A 20,727-nucleotide genomic window follows, 5' to 3' on the forward strand; every position below is an offset into this window, starting at 1 on the left:
AAAAAAGTGTAACTGCTTGATGTTGGGTGGTATACTCTATATATGTCAATTAGGTCTAGGTTATTAATAGTGTTATTGAGTTCTATAGTTTCCTTATTCAACTTTTGTTTGGAAGATCTGTCCAGTGGCGAGAGAGGTGTGTTGAAGTCTCCCATGATTATGGTATGGTGGTCTATTAGACTCTTGAACTTGAGAAGAGTTTGTTTGACGAACATAGCTGCACCATTGTTTGGGGCATAAATATTTATGATTGTTATGTCTTGTTGGTGTATGGGCATTTTAACTTAAATAGACAACCATAAATTTTTTTGTTGGCTCAAATTACTGTCTCTCTTTTTGTTTTTTCACTTTTGGGAACATTAATTATTTTTCCCTGTGTCTTCACATACAGGTTATGTGGGTATGTAATTTGTGCCGAAAACAACAGGAAATCCTCACTAAATCAGGAGCATGGTTTTATAACAGTGGATCTAATATACCACAGCAATCTGATCAAAAAGTTCTTCGAGGACTGAGAAATGAGGAGGCGCCTCAGGAGAAGAAAGCAAAACTGCGTGAGCAGGCCCAATTCCAAGGACCCCCAGGTGACTTATCTGTACCTGCAGTGGAGAAAAGTCGATCTCATGGGCTCACAAGACAGGATTCTATTAAAAATGGGTCAGGAATGAAGCACCAAATTGCCAGTGACATAGCTTCAGACAGGTAAACATTGTGTTTAATCTTTAGGTGAATATATTTTTCTTTTTTAAAATATTTTTTTAAGTTGTAAAATGGAAACAATACCTTTATTTTATTTATTTATTTTATGTGGTGCTGAGAATCGAAACCAGTGCCTCACTTGTGCAAGACAAGAACTCTACCACTGAGCTACAGTGCTAGCCCGAATATATTATTCTTAATCCTCATTCCAAACAGAAATAAAAAAAAACATGGAACATATTATAAATGTTAATATTTTACATAAATGCTAAATATGATATTCAGGACTTGAGCTATGATAGGTTTAGACAATCTTATGTTTTATGTGGGAGTGCTATCAGATAGATTTCCCAGATAAAGAAGTGAAATACATACTTCCTTTAAATTCTAGTCTTTCAAGATGCTTTGAAGTATCATACTGAAGTCTTGATTTGTATTTCTTGAATAATGGCATAGGACATTTCTTCTTGTATTTTTTAACCATTCACATATTTTCTTTGTGAAGAGTCTATACCATTTATTTTTTTGCACTTTAAATTCCTGAATTATAAGAGTGGTTGATATTCCCTTTCAAGCTATATGTATTGTAAATATTTCTTCTTGAAATTTCTTGAAGTATAACTTAAACAGTTTAACAAATTTTCAATGAAAAAAATGTTTTATTTTGATGATGTCTAATTTATTATTATTATCATTAGTGGTTTGTGTGTCTTGTCTAAGGAATCCTTACCTACCCTAAAATGTGGAAGGTGTTCTATTCTAAGTCCTTCAAGAAGCTTTATAACTTTAGTTTAAATAAAGAGAAAACAATATTTTCTTATATTTTTCCTAGAAGCTTTATAATTTTAGATTTTACATTTAGATCTATCATTCAATTTTGGTTAACCTTGTGTGTGGTCAAACAGGAAGATTTAAATGTCTTTTTTTTTTTAACATGGATATTCAGTTGTTTCAATACCATTTGTTGAAAAGATAAAATCTTTTCTCTACCGAATTGCTTTTTTTCTTTGTCAAAAATTGTTAACATTTGAGTGGGTCTGTATGTAGATTTTCCATTCCATTTCGCTGATCAATCTGTATTCTAAAACCACATTGTTTTGATTTCTGTAGAGTTATATTATCTTCAAACCAGGTAGTCTCTAACTTTTTAAAAAGGCTGTTTTAAATATTCTTTTTAAAAGCTGTTTTGGGTATTCCAAGTATTTCTATTTGAAGTTTAGAATCATGCCATAAGTATAATTTGGACTAGTTTCCCACAAATGCATGACTTTTTACTTAATTCACACAGAAATGTGTCTGCCACTTCTGAACATTATAAATAATATAAAGTAAGTTTCTTATAGCAGCATATAGTTGGATTTTGTGTTTTAAATCCATTTAGTCTCTGTCTTTTGAATAAGTTAACCTATTTACGTTTTTGATAATTGTTGAGAGGTCAGGTCTTATTAAAGTCATTTGGTAACTTGATTTCTAGTTTTATTATTTTCCTTTTCCATCCTCTTTCCCCTCCTCCTCCTCCTCTTCCTCCTCCTCTTCCTCCTCCTCCTCCTCCTCCTTCTTCCTGATTTATTTAAATTGACAAATGAAAATGGTGTGTTTTATTTATGGTGGGTAATATGATGTTTTGACATGTGCACTTTGTGGAATAAGGTAAATCAAGTTATTTGACATGTGTATTATTACCTCATATACCTATTTTTTTTGTTATGAGAAGACTTTTAGCAGTTTTCAAATATACATTATTATTAACTATAGTCATGATGTACAATAGCACTCTTTTTTATACTAACCTTTAATGGGGTTCAGTGTGATATTTCCATACATGTACAGTGTGCACTCTTTCCTTTCTTAAAATCTTCCTTTGTGGTTAATTGATTTAGTTTAGTAGAGTGTTTTGATTCCTTGCTTCTTCTTCTTCTTATTATTATTATTTTGGTTTGTCTATTATAGATTTTTGTTTTGTTTCATTTTAGGCTTACAAAAACATGTTTTGAATATTACAAGCTGTTTTGAAATATATCAATATATCATGATCATGAAGATAAGAAACAAAAGAAAATGAAAATGTTTTACTAGAAAATTCTATACTTTGATTACGTTCTGCCTACATTTTGAATTTTTGATGTTCATTTTACATTTTTCTATATTGTCTATCTCTTAGCATATTATTAATATAGTTATTATTTTAATTGTTTTATAGTCAACTAAAGATATGAATAATCTATGCACTATGTGGACAATAGTAGAATATTCTGATTTTGTCTGTATAGTAACTCTTACCAGTGAGTTTTATACCTTCGGATGTTTTCTTCTTACTCATTAATTTCTCTTTCTTTCAGTTTAAAGAACTCCTGTCATATTTCCTCTAGGACAGGTCTGGTGGAGATATATGATCCAGATTTTTTTTTTTTAAATCTTCTTGGTTGGTAATTTCTCTATTCAGTACTGTAAAAATCTTCTGCCTTCTCTCCTGTCCTATAAAGTTTTTACCAAGAAGTCTGGTACCAGGTGAATTGGAACACTCTTATGTCTTGTTCCTTTTTTTCCCCCTTGCCTTAAGAAACTTTTCTTTAACTTTTGAGAGCTTCATTATAATATATCTTGGGGTAGACCTGATTGAATTTAATCTGACTGGCAACCTTTGACCTTTTCTGCTCTGAACATTTGTATCTTTTTCTCAGTTTGGGAAGTATTCTGCTATTATCTCTTTGAATAGACTTCTTTATTCAAAGGCTGACCTTTGGCAGTCTCAAGTCCCTTTTGAACCCCAGTGACCTGAATATTTACTCTTTTAATCCTGTCTCCCAATTCCCTTAAGCTTTGTTTATTCCCTTTCGTTCTTTTTTTTCTTTTTACTCCTCTCTGTATTTTCAAATACACTGTGTTTGATCTCCCTCATTTTTTCTTCTGTTGTCTTCTGCTATTGATGCCTTTTATTGTGTTTTTAAACATGCTTAGTGTGTTTTTCAGTTCAGTAATTTGTTTATTTTAAACTGATTCCATTTCATTGTTAAATGATTTAATACTCCTATAGAGAAACTTATTTATGTTTTCTTGATTTCTAGTTTTATTATTGTTCCTTTACTTTAAATAAGTGTTTAAAATTCTCCATTCAAGAATTCACTCATATTCTTGGTGTATGGCATAATATTTTGGCTATTAGGTAAGGCCATGGGTCCTGAAAGTTTTTGATATTTCTTGGTATGTGACATCATCTATGCATGGAAAGATTAGGTATTTATTGCAGTCTTTGAAATATTTGTGCCTATATTTTCAGAAATTCTAAACAGGCTGCTTATTTTCTCTAGGCCTGTTGTCACTTCTGCTGTTTTGGCACTAGATATGCCCTGTCTAGATTTGCCACGAGCCTGTTTTTGGCATGCTGTCACTTTTTCAGCACTAGAGGGTGATTCAAGCCCAATTTTGTTCCAAATCCATGCTGTTGTGTTCAACATGAACTGGGGGACTTTGTCCCTAAAAGCCTCTCCCAGGGGCTGGGGGAGGTCCAGAGATTTTGTCTACAGTCATTAGCCTCTGGTCAGGCACTATGGAGGGATTAACTCCACGCTCTTATGTCATGATAGTGCTCCTCTTTGGTTTCCTCCCCTAAGCAGACACCTATTCTCTCTGTGTTGTGCTGCTTGTGTCTGTGGGAGAAATGGTGGACAGTTCTCTAGCCAGAAATGCCACAGTGCTGTATCATGCCCTGAGCTCAAAGCCCACCAAGACCAGTGCAACACCAAAGTAGGACTCATAGTACTATGAGCTGCCCACTTCTGAGGTGAACTATTGACCTAAGATCATATCAACCAGTAACAGGTGATATTGACTAGAATAGAAGTCTGATAGACTGGTGCTATTTATCACCTGGCTATTGGAGCTATTTTAGAGGCTCCATTCTTGGCACTGGCCTGGGGATGGGTCTGTTAGAGTCTGCCTGATGTTAGGTTTCACCAGCCTGGCACTTACTTCCAGAGCAAAATCCTTTGCTTAGTCCCGTATCTAATCTTTAGTGGATAGAATATTGTTCCTAAGGTTGAGGTAGTGTTAGTGAAGGCAGTCTTTTAGCCACTCAGGATAAGGGAAAGTTGGGATGCACCTGATTCTCATAGGTGCAAGTACCTGTACAGTCTCAGATATACCTAGGCCTATACTGCTGCTGGCAGTGATGCAAACCATAGACTCATGTCTATCCCACGAGGAACAAGTCTTTGCTTATTGCAGGGATAGGTCTAGAGGCTCTGTCTAAACATGATCTGGGTATAGTTAGGACCTTTGCTTTTTACTGGGCCTTGGTCTCACTGTGGTTGACCTGACCCTGGGCTTCAAGGCAAAAATCTTATGTTAACTTTTGTACGTTGCCTCCTAGCAGGTATAGTCTTGTTCCCTGCTGCACTACCTGAGGTTGGGGGAGAGATGGTATAAGCAATCCTTTGGTCCCTTAGCTAACATGGTTCCAAAGGCTCAGTCTGTGGGTGCTGGTCTGGGTCCTATTTATGGGGCCATGCCCAGTATTAGGTTTCATCATTGCAGGTCTGGTAGTAGGTTTCAAGTCTGAGACCTGGACTTCAAGTGGGAGATTTCTCTCTCCAAACTGTTCTGCATTGCTTGAAGATGGTAGAGGGGTGATGTGGGCAACTCTTTCCTTCCTGCCTTCTGCAATAAATTTTTTCTTAATATTTTATGAGGCACTATGGTCTCTTACATGGCTTCATTAGCTCTTGCAAAGATAGTTTGGTATGTTGTTCAAATTGAGTAATATCTGATCATTTGTAGGGTGATTTTTTGCTACATTTTAAAAATTTCAGGTTTCATTGAAATTTTATTGATATTAGATGTTTAAAACATTGTGAAATTAGATAAAAAGAATGAATTTTTCTTTCAACAGGACTCTTTTTATTAGATACAGAGATGCCTATATTTTTAGAGTGCTGAGAGTGTGTACCTAGAACCAAACAAGTTGTATTTAAATTTATTTAATGGATTACATATGGTTAAAAGACTATGTAACCTATTTTCATGAGCTAATCTATGAAACTATGGCATAATTTTTATGAATCTTGTTTAAAAGGGTTATCTTAAATGTGTTGTGAGAAAATAATTGCATGAACATAAGAGAAATAAGATAAAAAGTTCTCACTAGTGGCCTGTGCGGGGAGGGAATAAGTAACGTTTGGACATGTGGGCTGGCTGGAAATAAAAGGCTGAAAAAGTAATATCAAGAAATAAAAACAAAGGACAAGAAATACATTTGAGAGCAGGGGATTTGGGGGTGGAAAAGACTCTATGGGTCTGATCCTAAGAAAGGGAAAAAGTCCACGAATGCTTTATTTATAGTGAAACACATCAAAGGAATTTATTGTGAGGAAGGGTTCTTCAAGGTAAACAAAAAGTCAGAGGCTGTGGGGAAGTTGGCCTGATTGGGGACTTATCAGTTGTGCAATATTTCTTCTTCCTCCAGGCAGCTGGTGCTTCAAGGCTAGTTGGGCACATTGGTATCTCTTTCTACCTCTGTAAAGTTGCGTTTTAACCTAGGGCTGCCTGAGCCAATAAATTCTGAGGTATTACAGAATTCTCTTTGATCAGGATGTTTGCCAAGGTAGCAAAGCAGTCTCATATAGGGAAGATAATACCTAGAGTACTCAAAGGGGCTCACCTCTGCTTAGAAATGTCTCAGACATGCCCATAGTTCATTCATGGTTTCCAACAAAAAGGTATAAATGGAAATAATTTTTAAGAGGGAATCAAAGTATGAGTATGAAATTATGAGAACTAAGAAATGAGAAAAGATAAAACTGATGATTGCCATAGGAGAAAAAAATCCTAATAACTTGTAAGCAAGTGTCTTTATAACCTTAATTCCTTCATAATTCTTCTTTTGCTTTTTAGATTATCAGGGAAACAGAAGGGCACTAAAGATAGCTATATATATGGTAGTAATTTCAGTACTACCAAATTTAATATACTTGGTGCTTATGGTGGATGAATGAAACCTGTAATACTGACTTTAATATGACTGGTGTACTTTCTGCAGCATCTTTGTTTTTATTTTTTAATTTAATTTAATTTTAAAAATTTTATTGATTTAAAAAAATGACAGTGGAATGCATTACAATTTTATTACACGTATTTTTCATATCTCTGGTTGTATGTAAAGTATGTTGACATCGTGTCTTTATACATGTACTTTGGATAATGATGTCTATCACATTCCACCATCCTTGCTAATCCCCTTCCCCCTCCCTTTCCCCCCATTCCTCTGCCCTATCTAGAATTCATGTATTCCTTCCATGCTCCCCCTCCATACCCCACTATGAGTCAGCCTCCTTATATCAGAGAAGACATTCGGCATTTGTTGTTTGGGGATTGGCTAACTTCACTTAGCACTATCTTTTCCAACGCCATCCATTTACCTGAAAATGCCAAGATTTTGTTCTCTTTTATTGCTGAGTAAAATTCCTTTGTGTATATATGCTACATTTTTTTTTTTATCAATTCATCCACTGAAGGGCATCTAGGTTGGTGCCACAGTTTAGCTATTGTGAATTGTGCTGCTATAAACATTGATGTGGCTGTGTCCCTGTAGTATGCTGTTTTTAAGTCTTTTGGGTATAGTCTGAGGAGAGGGTTTTTTTTTTTATTGACAAAACAATCCATCAATAGGTTTGAAGATAAATATTGATATGGTCTCACATAGCCAATGCTAAGAGTCTTCTTTTTCTTGAGAATATGATATGATTTCTGAAATAAAAAGTCTCTTTTAAAAATGATGTTTAATAAATTATAGTAATTATTTTGACTGTATAGAAGTTAGTCTGTTTTCTTAAAGTAAGTAACTTAAATATTTTTAGTGTCAGTATATGGACACTAAAATGTTCTGATTTTTCAGTTGAATTAAACTTGAATTATTCTGAAGTTTCCTTTATTTAAGTGATTCTATAGGGTTGCAGTATATGCTAGTGTGCCCAGGATGATCCCAGTTTATTCTGGCATCCTGCATGGATTGGCATTGTCCTGGATTTTAAGTATTTTATTAAGAATTGCATTAAAATTAGCTGGTGTGCATTTGGCAGCTTTCTAGATTACTTAGAGCTCCTGCCGTGATTTCTTTCCATGAGGGATGCTTTTGCAATGAACATAATTCTCAACTGAAATACAACAAGCAGTAAGCCTTTCCTGCTCCCCTTGCTCAATGTTTCAGATTCAAGATAGCTAGCATTTCTCTTAGAACAAAAGGCAAGGTGTCCTCTGATAAAGCAAAGTACAACAGGAAGGTCTGTGTTGGTGGTGCCAAAAGTGTTTGACACTGCTGCTCTATTTGCAATTTAGTGTATTGGCCACTTTAGTCATAGCTCATTCTTTAGAATTTGAGATGCAGGAGCCAGGTTTCTGAAATAAGGAATTATAGATTAATCATATATGAAATATGCATGAGAAATAGAGGCTGAAAAATCCTGTCATAGAATGTATAGAATGTTGTAGAATGACAAATGGTTTTTGGCAGTGTTTTATCATTTATTTATAGATAGTGTAAATTTATAACTATTTATGTTTTATTATTTGGTAAGTTATACATGTACTTTTGTGTCCAAAGTACATGTATAAAGACATGAATTTGTATCAATGTACTTTATATACAACCAGAGATATGAAAAATTGTGCTGGATACATGTACACTTTTATTGATTATTGTGTAACTTGTACAGATTTTTAATGATATTTGCTGTCCACTAGAGGGCTCACAGTCACTGAACACATGCATGCAAAAAGAAGAAAAAAAAATCTGGTGAAGAAGCATCATCATCTCTTTCAAGAATTATTAGAATCATTTTAAGAAAGCCCCTAGATGACAAAGAAATACGGACACAGAAGATGTGTTTTACATGTTACTCTGTGAAGCATGACTGTTATGGTTTAGATATGAAATGTCCCCTAAAAGATAAAGCAAGAAAGTTTAGAGGTGAAATGATTGGATTATGAGACCTTAACTGAATCAGTGCATTAATCTCCTGATTGGGATTAACAGGGTGGTAACTATAGACTGCATGTTGCTGGAGGAGGTTGATCCCTGGAGGTGTGCCTTTGGGGTGTATATTTTGTCCTTGTTGAGCAGAGCTTGCTCTCTCTTTTTTGTGAAGTGATGTCCTGAGCTGCTTTCCTCTACCACACACTTCTATGATGTTCTGCCTCTCCCAGGGCTCCAAAAAATGGAGTTGGGCATCTGCAGACTAAGACCTTAAAACCATGAGCCCTCAGATAAACTTTTCCTTGTCTGATTGTTCTTATCAGGTCTTTTGGTCATGGTAGTGAAAAAGCTGATTAAAACAATGACTTTGGATTAGGTGGCTGTTTTTTAAAATTGATTTTAGTCAGTTTTAATTCCAGGTGTTTTGTAATCATAAAAAGTGAATTATTGTTTCCAGTAAGCCATAAGTGTTGAAATTTTGAAAGGCATTTTAAAACAAGTGCTTTCCAACACTAAGACATTGAAATTTTTCTCTATAAGAGGAATTGAATGCATTAAATAGATTTCATGATGTAAGCCTCTGTTGTATCTTCTTTATCATTATATTCCTAGTACTTTGCACAGTAATTGATATTTAGTGGTGCTCCTTGAATAGTTGTTGAAAAACCAACTGAATGGATAAGTAAAATACTTAAGAAAAAAAAGGCATGAAATATAAGGATGTTGGAGTGTCTGATAGAATGCTGGGAAGAGACTAATAGATCTCAAGAACAGTTGTAGTTATGTCTTCAAATACTATAACACTGTCTCAGTGTTTTGTCTCTTTTTTCAGTGTATCTTTTCTAAAATTATTTTCCATGTTCAGCTGTTTTACATGGTAGGAAAAATAAACATTATTAGAAATTTGTCTAGTAAATGAAAGAAAGAAATTTTATAGTAGTCTTCATATTGAAAATCAGAACATTATTCATCCCATTTGGGAGTTAATAAGTAACTTGAAAAAAAGCTATTTAGAGAGATTTGATAGTCAAGAAACAAAACTTGTATGGAAATATAGTTAAGATCCAAGATAATACATAATTGCAGTGGGTCTTATACTATCACTGTTGAGTTAGAGCATAAGTATGAACTCAGTCATTGAAAATTTATCAATTTTCACCACTTAATTACATATGATTTACATACAAAAGTATTTTGAAATGGACTGTATACATGTTGGTCTGACACTGAATGGCAAAAACTGATCTTGCCACCCTAGTCTACAAGGAATATTAATTGAGTTTTATGTTTCATGCCTCTTTTAAACTAGGTACAGAGAGATGAGAGTAACAACTTCTGAATTCATAGTTTATAATTCTACATTAGTCTTAATTTCTGCTATTAACCTTACCAGGACTTTGATATTTTAAAAATTGTTGATTTTCTTTGTAGGTTAGAAACTAAAAAAATGAAGTAATATATGAAAAGTACACATGTTTAGAAAAGTTCAATAACATTTTTTTGCCAGTAAGTTATTTTGTTTAAAATGACTTAATATTATTGCTGTAGAGATGGATGTGATAAAATTATTATATTGATTTTAAAAAATGGTTTTAAAGTCCTTTTCATAATTACTTGAGTTTTTAAAAATTTCTTACATATGAGTTTTTTGATATGCATCGTCTATCGTTTTTTTCTATTCCAAATATTGTTTTAATAAATAATCTCACAAATATATACATATAATCTTTAGGAAGAGTAAATCTATATGATAAATAAAATTCCCAGAAATGCAATCGCTTGATTAAAGAATAGAAACATGCGATTTTAAGTTTTTGTAGGCTTTGCCAAATTGCTTACTGGTAGAAGATATACCAAAATACTTCTATCAATAATTATTAGGGTTTATACTCTATACTCTCTATCAACACAATGTTATAAATCTTTTGATCTTTACAAATTTGATTTGCAAAATATGATATTGCATTTTAGCTATAATCCTTTTTATATTATAATTGAGTCATGTTGAACATTTCTGTGTATGTAAGAACTTTTTTCCTTTCAAATCTTTTGTTCATATTTTTTTTCCATTGAGTTATTGAACTTTATTTAACACCTATGTTTATATTTCAGAAAATAACCTTTTGTGGAATGGATTTTGTGTTGCTTTTCTATTGTTGTGAAACAAATGACCACAAACTCAGTGGCTTAAGATAGCATCAATTTATTACCTTGTAGTTGCTTGGGTCAAGATCAGGGTACAGGTTAACTAGATCCTCTGCTTAGGATGTCTCCATTCTGGGGTTGGAGTCTCATCTGATGCTCAGGGTACTCTTCCAGGCTTGCTAGTTATTGCCTAAATTTATTTCCTTGTGGTTGTATGGTAAGTCCTCAGCCATTAGAGGCAACCTGGTGTTCACTGCCATTGTTTTTGGCTCTTAACATACTTTTTTCAAAGTTCATCCATTCATGGTATGAATCAATAACTCATTTATTTTCATGGCTTTTCATTATACGGACATATGCTATTCGGTTTATCCATTCATCAGTTGATGGGTTTTGGAGTTGGGTTGTAATAGCCATTTTTTTTGGGGGGGGGGGCAATTGTGAATAATGCTGCTGTGCATGTTTGTAAATTTTTGTGTGGGCACATGTTTTCATTTCTCTTATTTATATATTTAAAATAGTCCTCTCAGTGAGTGTGAAATGATTTTGATTTGCATTTCTCTAATGATGTTGAACATGCTTTCTTATTGGCTATTATATATCTTCTTTGGAGAAATTTCTAGTCAAATGCTTTGTTGGGATTATTTTTAAAAGGCCCTCTCTTCCACCAAAATTTAAGAAAATTTCCATTACTTATAAATATTGTTATGATTTTAGTTTGCATTGTAAAACAATGATCTATCTCATGTTTATAAGAATATGGCATTAGTGCAGGTTCAACCTTGCCTTCTATATGATAATGCTTTGTTCTACACTTTTTATTTAGTGATCAATATTTTCTTCCCACTGATTTTAGATGTCATGTTTATACATTGATTATTATATGCTAGTGTATATTTATAGATGTCTTGTTCTGTTCCATGGATCAATCTGTCCAAAGAATGAAGTTAGCTTTAAAAAACAAGCAATTTGAAACATTAGTTGTTGAAAGCAATAAACTTGGCAAAAGAACTTTAGTAATATATTTAAATTTTTAGATATTTAGCTAACTTTCTTGGAGTGTAATTGGATTATGTAATGATGGATTATGAAGGGAGAACTTCCCAGGAGTGAGTGGGAAGTTTACACTTTTAGCAATATAATACTTAGCAATAATACTTTTACCAGTAATATAATTTGAATATACTAGTAGCCACAGTAAAAAGTGAAGAGAAATAGCAGTTATAATAGAATTGAAGAATAAGAGAGCCTCTCCCTATAATATATTGATGGAAGTGGCAATAATAAGTAGGGTGACAGATAAGGAATCATTTCAGCTTTGGAATAATAATAAGCCTGTATTTATTATTTTTGCCACCAGATGGCGAAGGTGCATATTGAAAGCAAACAATTTATACTTTGTTCCATCTGAACTAGTTGCAGAGATGGTTTAGATTGGTAAGTAGATTAAGTATACATTTAAGATTGTGGAAAACAGGACTTCTTATATATCCTCATCTTTTTATATTAAGATATGATATTTATTTCCAAATGTTTATCTCAGTTTTGAGATTTTCACTTAACCAGATTTGTATTCAACAAATGCAAGTTTTATAATCTTACCTTTTATTCCACAAACACTTCAAAATTAAAATGTTCGGAACTTAAAATGTATGCTTTCTTCCAACGTAGCATTTTCCTTATCATTCCTCAGCCCAGCTGATCACACCATCAACCATCAACGCTGCTCAAATCTAGATACTTAAGTATCACCAGGCTCGGTGGCACACGCCTGAAATCCTAGTGCCTTGGGAGGCTGAGACAGGGGAATCAAGAGTTCATAAGTCAGCCTCAGCAACTGCAAGGTGCTAGCAACTCAGTGAGACCCTGTCTCTAAATAAAATACAAAATAAGGCTGGGGATGTGGCTCAGTGGTCCAGTACCCCTGAGTTCAATCCCTGGTAGAGATACTTAAGTGTCATTTTCTAATCCACTCTCTCTTGACTTTCATATTATCTTCATTTGTTTTTAATCTGTTCCATCTGTACATTTTCTTATAGTCAACCCTTTGTTTCCATTAAGGGTATTGTCACTATGCTTTATGCATTAACTTTGTCCTTCTTCTCTCTATATTCTACTTTGTTTTCAGAATCATAATTTTAAAATCCAGTCTATACTTATGATGAAGTCACTGATCTGCACTTTTGGTGCCTCCCCATTTTGTAATTAGAATTTAAGTTGTTAGCTTTTTTTTAAAAAAAATTTGTTTCTTACATACATGACAATAGTTGTTAGCTTTTTAAGAAAATCAAACATTTAGCGAGTACTTTCAATGTTTTAGGCTTTATGAGAAAAAGTATTATAAGATGATATTTAAGATACCCTTTTTATGTTGAAATAATTTCTCAAGATTCCAAAATTAGAGGAAGGAGTGTCAGTTGAAACAGGTTTTTTTTTTTTCTTTCCTTTTTCTGACTGACTCAAAAGCCTGTCATTACATGTTTTGAGGCTGTTTTGTGTCTTTTCATCTTAAACCTTACAACTTTTCCTTGCTTCTTTGGCCCTATAATCAATCATCTAACCATAGGGGATTATCATTCATTCTTTTCTTTTATTGGTACTGGAGATTGATCCCAGGGGTGCTTTACTGAGCTACACTCCCAGTCGTTTTTATTTTTTATTTTCAGAAAGGATCTTGCTAAGTTGTTGAGGTTCTCTATAAGTTATAGAGGCTGGCCTCAAACTTGTGATTCTGTCTCAGCCTTCCCAGAAGCTGAAATTACAGGCTTGTACCACTGTACCTGGATGATAATTCTCCCCCTCCTCCTCCTTCTCCTCCTCTCCCTCCTAGTATTTACTTAAGCTATTCTTCCTGTCTAGGATTCTGTTCTAGCTTGGAATATATTAAGTCAGTAAATATTTATTGAGTGTTGATTGTGTGTTAGATTTCTAGATACTGAGAGTATAGTAGTGAAAAAATAGACAAAATTCCTAATGGAGATTACTTTTTACTTGGGTAAGACAAATAAATAAGAAATAGCTAATGTGTTAGTGTAACTTCATATATAGTTAGCTGCACAGACTGTTCAGATAGAAATTCATTTAAATGAATGGGAGTAGTATAGCTTGGAGTGTCTCACCTCTGAGATCCTGGTGATAACTATTAGAAGGAAAATAAGATAGGGGAGGAAAGGAAGTGTCTCCCCCAGCAACAGGGGAGGGGGCAGTTAATTTTAAGTAGGGAGTTGAAGAAGGCCTCGATTAACATTAAGACTTGAAGTTGGTGAGAAAGTAAGCCATGTGGATATCTGAGGAAGGGCACTCTAGTTGGAGAAATAACACTGCCAAAATTCTTAAGTAATGATGTGCCTTGGAATGTCTGCCTAAATCTTATTATTTTTTTTAAAGCCCAGCTCAAATGTCCCTACTTACATATACCCTTCCTGTATCTTATCCAACATGAATTATATTTTTGCTTGTAGAGGATACCTTGTTAAAGCACTTACCACTATCTGACCTTGGGTATATTTGTTAGTGTTTCTTTCTCTCTGAGTGTTGAGCAACTTGAGGGCACACTATTTTTTACACCCTTGAGTTTGTATTAATAGGCATTCATAGAATATTAATTGAATTGAAATAAATTGAATCACTGAAAAGACTAGTAGATAATCAGTTATCTTTTCAATATTTTTTATGTATTACAATTATCCTGTGTTTACAAAAATTGAATTTATTTAAGAAATCCAGTAATTTTTTCTGCCTCTTAGTCTCATTTTTTACCCTGATGTTTTTATAAATACATGTTAACTTGCATAAAAACACATATTAAACTATGTTTAATGTATTATATGATCTCTAGTATTCTTGTTTCTTAGAAACTTTCAGCGATAATGAGATTTTTAAAGTATTTTAACATATTTTTATAGAAATTCTTATGCCTTTTTGCTCTCAGTTGCCATAATTTAGCATCATTTAAAAATTTTGCTTGATTATCTTCTATTTTCCATGTTCTTCTACGTATTTTCTGGTAGAGTGATTTGTGTTCCAGTTTGTCATGGCTAGTCCTGTCTTGTACATATTGTCCCATCATAATTATTAAGAGCACCTTTCACTCTCAAAATTATCCTTATGTGGGCAATATATTACACAGTCTCCTTAGTTTCCTTAGAGGCTTTCTAGTGGTACCTAAAGAAAAATGCTGCACACTACTCAGACTTATTGAAAGTTCTCAATAGGACTGTATTACAGAAATATTATTTCAGTTACTTAGTCTGCAATTTTTATTGAGTACATACTTTATTTATAACACAAGTTTATATGGAGAAATACAAACATAGAAGATGCTTTGTGCCACAAATTTATAATCTAGGAAGTCAGGATTAATGATATTATGTAAAAATGAATATTTAAAACTGGTAAAATTAAGGTAACTAAAATAACTTAGAAGTATATAACAAGACAGAGAATTAAACGAACTAATTTAAATGATGGAACCAAACAGGATACGTTAGGGGAGGTTTTGTAGATTTGTTAAAACTTCAACAAAATTTGAATGAAGGAATTTTGGAGACAGATTATTCAGCCTGGCTGTCAAAACAGTAGAAAGCAAGTCTGTGGAGTGTAAGAGCTCCCAAATTATTATCTTCTACCACTCTCATTTTATTTTACTTTGTTCCTCAGGGGCAGTGAGTTTTGTTAATCACATTTAGGACTTCACTTTTGTGGTTTTTTTCCCCCATCTAAATACATATCTTTGTATAATACATAATGTGTTTGTATGTATTTTACATTATATAAATGGGAAAGTGCTTTAGGTCTCACATTTTAAAAAACGTATTCATGTAGAAATGTCTTTTTTTTTCCCCCCTCTGGACTTTTGCATTATTCTCTGTGGTAGCATAATGGCTTCTACCTCCTAATCCTAATCCTTGGAACCTGTTACTTTTTACAGCAAAAGAGACTTTGTACATGTGATTAAGATTATGGATCTTGAGATAGGGAGATTATCTTGGATTATCTATGTGGGCCCAGTCGAATCACATGAATTTAAAACTGGAGAATCTTTTCTGGTTTGATGAAAGAGATTAGATGGGAGGAGGAGAAATTCAAAGCAGAAAAGAGATGTGACCGGCCACTGGAAGTTTGAAGATGGAGGAAAGGGATATGAGTCAAAGAAACAAGCAATCTGTAGAAGACAGGAGCCAACTTCAGTTTAAAGCTTGAAAGAAAATAGGGATCTTGGCCCTACAATCACAATGAACTGAATTCTGCCAACAACTTAAATGATCAAAAAATGAATTCTCCCTAGAGCCTTTTAAAAGGAACTTAACTGATGCTTTGATTAAATTCCATGAAACGTCATCAGACTTCTGACCATCAGAAGTGTAACACAACAAACTGGTGTTTTTAAACTTTAACATTTGTGGCAGTTACAATGACAATAGAAAATTAATGCAGATTTCTTACTATGTATCTATAGAGTTGTATTTGACAATCCACTAGTGATGGATAATCTACGCTTTGTCAAAAATCCTCATTATTATAGCAAATTAATGAATGTCCTTATTCATGTCTCTTTATGACCTATACCCTTTGCCCAAATGAAAAATAATGGCTTTCTATCATTTTTATCACTGTTACTTTGTTGGGCAGACATTCTCACCTAGTAAAAGTCATTATTTTTTAAACTTGATAGTTTGTGATATTTTAGTTATGATTAATAAGTCAGTTCTCTCTCAAAATTTCTAGAAATGCTCTTTTGTATTTATTACTAGTAGTTTTTACTAGTTTATTACTAGTAGTAGAGTTTGCTTGTAGATATGGCAAAGTATGATACTTTATTTTTCCCATTATAGAAAGTTTATTTTTTCTATTATAGTATGCTACTGTTGCGAGCAGCAGCTACTAAACAACCCTTTCTCAAGTCATTGTTTTTGTACTACCTCTGTTCATATACGCTACTATGTACTCTAATCTGTTCTATTTTTCTATCTACCCTGGGACAGTACCACATTGAGATTTCTCTTGATTTTTTTCTTTTTTCTTGATTTTTTTTCAAAATTTTTGCATACATGACTATGTCACCATAATAGCCTTATTTATTACTTTTCAATTTGTAAGCCTTTAATTTCCTTTTCTTATCTTAATTTACTGTCAAGGGTCTCCACTACAACGTAAAATAGAAACGGTGAGAGTAACATCTACCTTATTTCAAATTTTAGGGTAAAGATTTGAATCTTTCTCAATAAAATGTGATGTTAACTATAGATTTTTTCATGTCAGTTTGAGGGAATTCTGCTACTAATTTGCTGACAATTTTAATCATGAATGGATGTGGGATTTTGTCATTTTTTTTGCCTCTATTGATAACATCTGCATGTTTTTTTCTTTAGTTTGTTTTATATGGTGAGTAACACTGATTGTTTTCAGATGTTATACTACCTTTCAGTCCTGGAATACCCCTCTCAATTATGAGGGTATTATTCTTTTACATATTGCTGTATTTGATTTACAATATGTCTATAATATTTCGTTAGAGAAGTTTTAAAATTTATTTTCATAATTTTTATAATTTATGTTCATAAGAGATAGTGGTATGGAGTTTCCTATCTTGTAACTTCCTTGGTTTTGTTTTCAGAGGAATTTTGGCTTTACAAGATGATTTAGGAAGCAATCGTTTCGTATTCCTACTTTAAATATTTGCAAGAGTTTTCTCTGATGATTTTTGGGCCTGGAGTTTTCTTTTAGTTAGATGTGTATTTTTTTAAGCTGTAAATTAATTTCTTCAATGGATGTAGAGCTGTTCAGGTTTTTATTTATTTTTGAGCTTATGAACATTTTTTATAATCTGGTTTTATAAGACATAGTAGCTATATTCATCCTGGTGATGTCTCACTAATCATTTGAAAATCATTCTTTGTTCTTTAGCATGCTGAAGATAGAATAAGATGTTTTGATAGACTACTCTTTTCCTTATTCCATATATTTTAGACCTGTTTCATTCTAATTTCAATCGACCTTTATATCTACCAGTGCGTTTGTTATAATTTCAGTGATTATTCCTCTATATCTCTCTCTGGAGTTGGTTACTTTTTACTTTTCACTCAGAGACATTCATTCAATTATTTTCCTTTGACTTATAGAAGTTCTGCCTTTTTAGTTTGCTGTCTACCTTTGTTTTTTTACTACCTCTGTTCATATACGCTACTATGTACTCTAATTTGTTCTATTTTTCTATCTATCCTGGGACAGTACCACTTATTGAAAGTCTAAGAAGTTGTTATCTACTTCCTTTAGAATATGACTTGATCAGATTGTTCACTCTTGAAGTAGTTGCTCTTCAGTTATGATCCATAAAACAATATCCATTTTCTGAATTAGCAACATTTAATTGCTTTTTACTTGCTGTTTCTTGATGGTGTCTGTAAACTCATTTTAATGAGTTTTTTTGAATGCTGCTTATTCACTTTTCATATTAACGTATCAAGAAAAATACTTTAGTAGTAAAAGTAGAAGTAAAGGAAAGAAAAACTAGAAGGACATTAAAATGAGGGTAAATGGTTAACAAACAGTGGTGACTGTGTTAACAGAAGCTCTTTTTAAAAACTATTGCTGAGAAAATTGTAGATTAATACCAAAATGGCCATTTTTGAGAATAACTTGTTCCAACACTAATGTGTCTTGCATTACTAAAGTCTCTAATTCATTAAAAGTATAAAAGTTAACAAGTTGTAATGTATTATGAACTTATATTTACAAATATACTCATATAATCCTTTGCTACAGATAATTTACACATATGCTGACAGTAGAAGTGTTGATGTATCAGTAATAGGGATGCATTTGCACTGTAAAATACACAAGTGTATTGCTTCTAGTTCAGCTTTATGGTAATATTGATTTTATATACTAACTTCTAGGGGATCTCATCCACTTTTCCCCTCTATACTTTGGCTTTCCCAGCATACACCAGTGAAGCAGTTCTGATATAATGGGTAAAGGTCACAAGATTAGGCTGACTTACTGAGGTGAAGTGAAGGTAGGAGCTGGAGAGTAAAGAAGTATTTATTTAGATCTTTTAGTAAAACAAATAAAGTGGTAATAAATGAAACTGATTTGGGGTAGATTCCTTCTCCCATTTTCTTCACTGTATAATTTCCTTTCTTATAGCTAATATATTATGACAGGTTTGGGATAAACAAGTTGGAGTAGATCAAAGGAGAGAAAGTATGAGACTAAGGAGCTAGCCACTAGATTTGTCTTATCTAGTACTAAAATATAAGGAGCAAGAACAGTCTTTTCAAGGATTTAGGCATTTGAGTTTATCAGTTCATAGCATGAATTCAGTATCATGGTGGAGCCTTTAAATATTTTTTACTTATTTAATACTTTTTTGAATATTTTCATACTTATTTATATTGTGGATAATAATACTTTCTATATGTACAACTACTTATTTTATATACTCAAGGACGTAGCTCCTACAATTCTTTAAAGTAATTAAGATGTGGAATTGGGAGGAAACATGTAAACATTTGGAAAAATAATTATCAGCTCAAAATTTCAAGGTAAAATATATGAAAAGCAGAATAAAACTAATAATTTCCATGATTTAAAATTTCTTTTCATATAAGGGTCTTAACTTTTGCTTGTTTGTTTTAAAATAATAGCATTATTTAGAGAAAATAAATTATCTTTTTGCATGTGTCAAATGTAACTGGAAGCTTACAGTGGTGGTTCTTAAATTTTGGTCTTGGGAACTCTTCACAAGCTTAAAAATGAGGACTTCAAAGAACTTTTAAAATGTGATTATATTCATTAATATGTACCATATTAGAAATAAAAACAAGAAAACCATATTTATACTTGTTAATTTTAAAATAACGATGAACCCACAGCATGTTAATGAACCATATCTAGTAGATAGAATCCTATGTTAACCTACAGTTAGCATTCCTTTGATAATGTTTAGAATCTGTGACTTGCTTTAGCTTGTAGAGTTTGGGAAAGATGATAGGAATATTCAATTATGTGATTATATTATGTAAGAGTATGTCATAGATTGGAGCAAGAGATTCTTCTGTAGAATTTGAAGAATTAAAAACTATCTGCTGCAAAAAGGTTATTAGAGAACATGCAACTGGGATCTGTAGGAGACCCCTCGAAACACTGGCTGATAGCAAAAAGCAGGGAACTCAACTCCTACAGCCACAAGGAGCTGAATTCTGCCCACAATCACATTAACTTGAATTAAGATGCTGAGTTCTAGAATGAAACATAATCTAGCTGATACCTTGTCGGTCCCAACTTGCAAGACCCAGTACAGAGAAACCATTTAAATCATGCCATGCCTAGACTTCTGACTTATAGAAACTATAAAATAATAAATATATATTTTTAGAAGCTACTAAAATTGGGATTATTTGTTTTTGCTTTGCAGCAGTGAAAAACTAATATAGCATATTTTTTTTAAAAAGCCGAGGAAAGAAAAAATTATTTTACACTTTGGGAAATTCTTTTAATGTCTGATTTAGGAAAAGATACCTTTTTCGTTTAGTGTCTTGAACTATTATTCACAATTTAGTCTCTGGAAAGCTGCATTGTATACTCATGTGAGAATAAAAGTTAAAAAAAAAAGAAATGAGATAACATTTTAGTATTTTGAACATAGGTTTGACCCTGCAGATCCTCTTGAGACCCTTCTGAGGTCACTGTATTACACTTTTGAGAACCACTAGATTTGAGATTAAAGTTTTAGTAGTTTCCTTCTCTGCTAAAAATAGACCATTTAGTTGTATATGGCCCAGAGTGTATTAAGTAACTTAAATTATATAGAACTCTATTTCTTTGCCTGTTTTTCATTTGATTTCTGCTTTTGCCCTTGTGTTTGTTTATGTGATTTACTGTGCTCCTCATGGTAAGCAAATGCAAAAGATCTT

General features: G+C 32.9%; 1 protein-coding gene across 39 annotated transcripts in view; it reads left to right on the forward strand.

Annotated features, from left to right (window-relative positions):
* Rims2 (regulating synaptic membrane exocytosis 2) overlaps positions 1-20,727 on the forward strand; it is a 546,345-nt gene that overhangs the window by 149,419 nt on the left and 376,199 nt on the right. For all 39 annotated transcript variants that reach the window (XM_048801953.1, XM_048801957.1, XM_048801965.1 and 36 more), the window contains one exon: positions 392-702. In XM_048801953.1, coding sequence (XP_048657910.1) covers positions 392-702 — 311 coding nt within the window. The remainder of the gene's footprint in view (positions 1-391; positions 703-20,727) is intronic.

This window comes from Marmota marmota, unplaced genomic scaffold, assembly GCF_001458135.2.
Source record: "Marmota marmota marmota unplaced genomic scaffold, marMar, whole genome shotgun sequence".
NCBI lineage: Eukaryota > Metazoa > Chordata > Mammalia > Rodentia > Sciuridae > Marmota > Marmota marmota.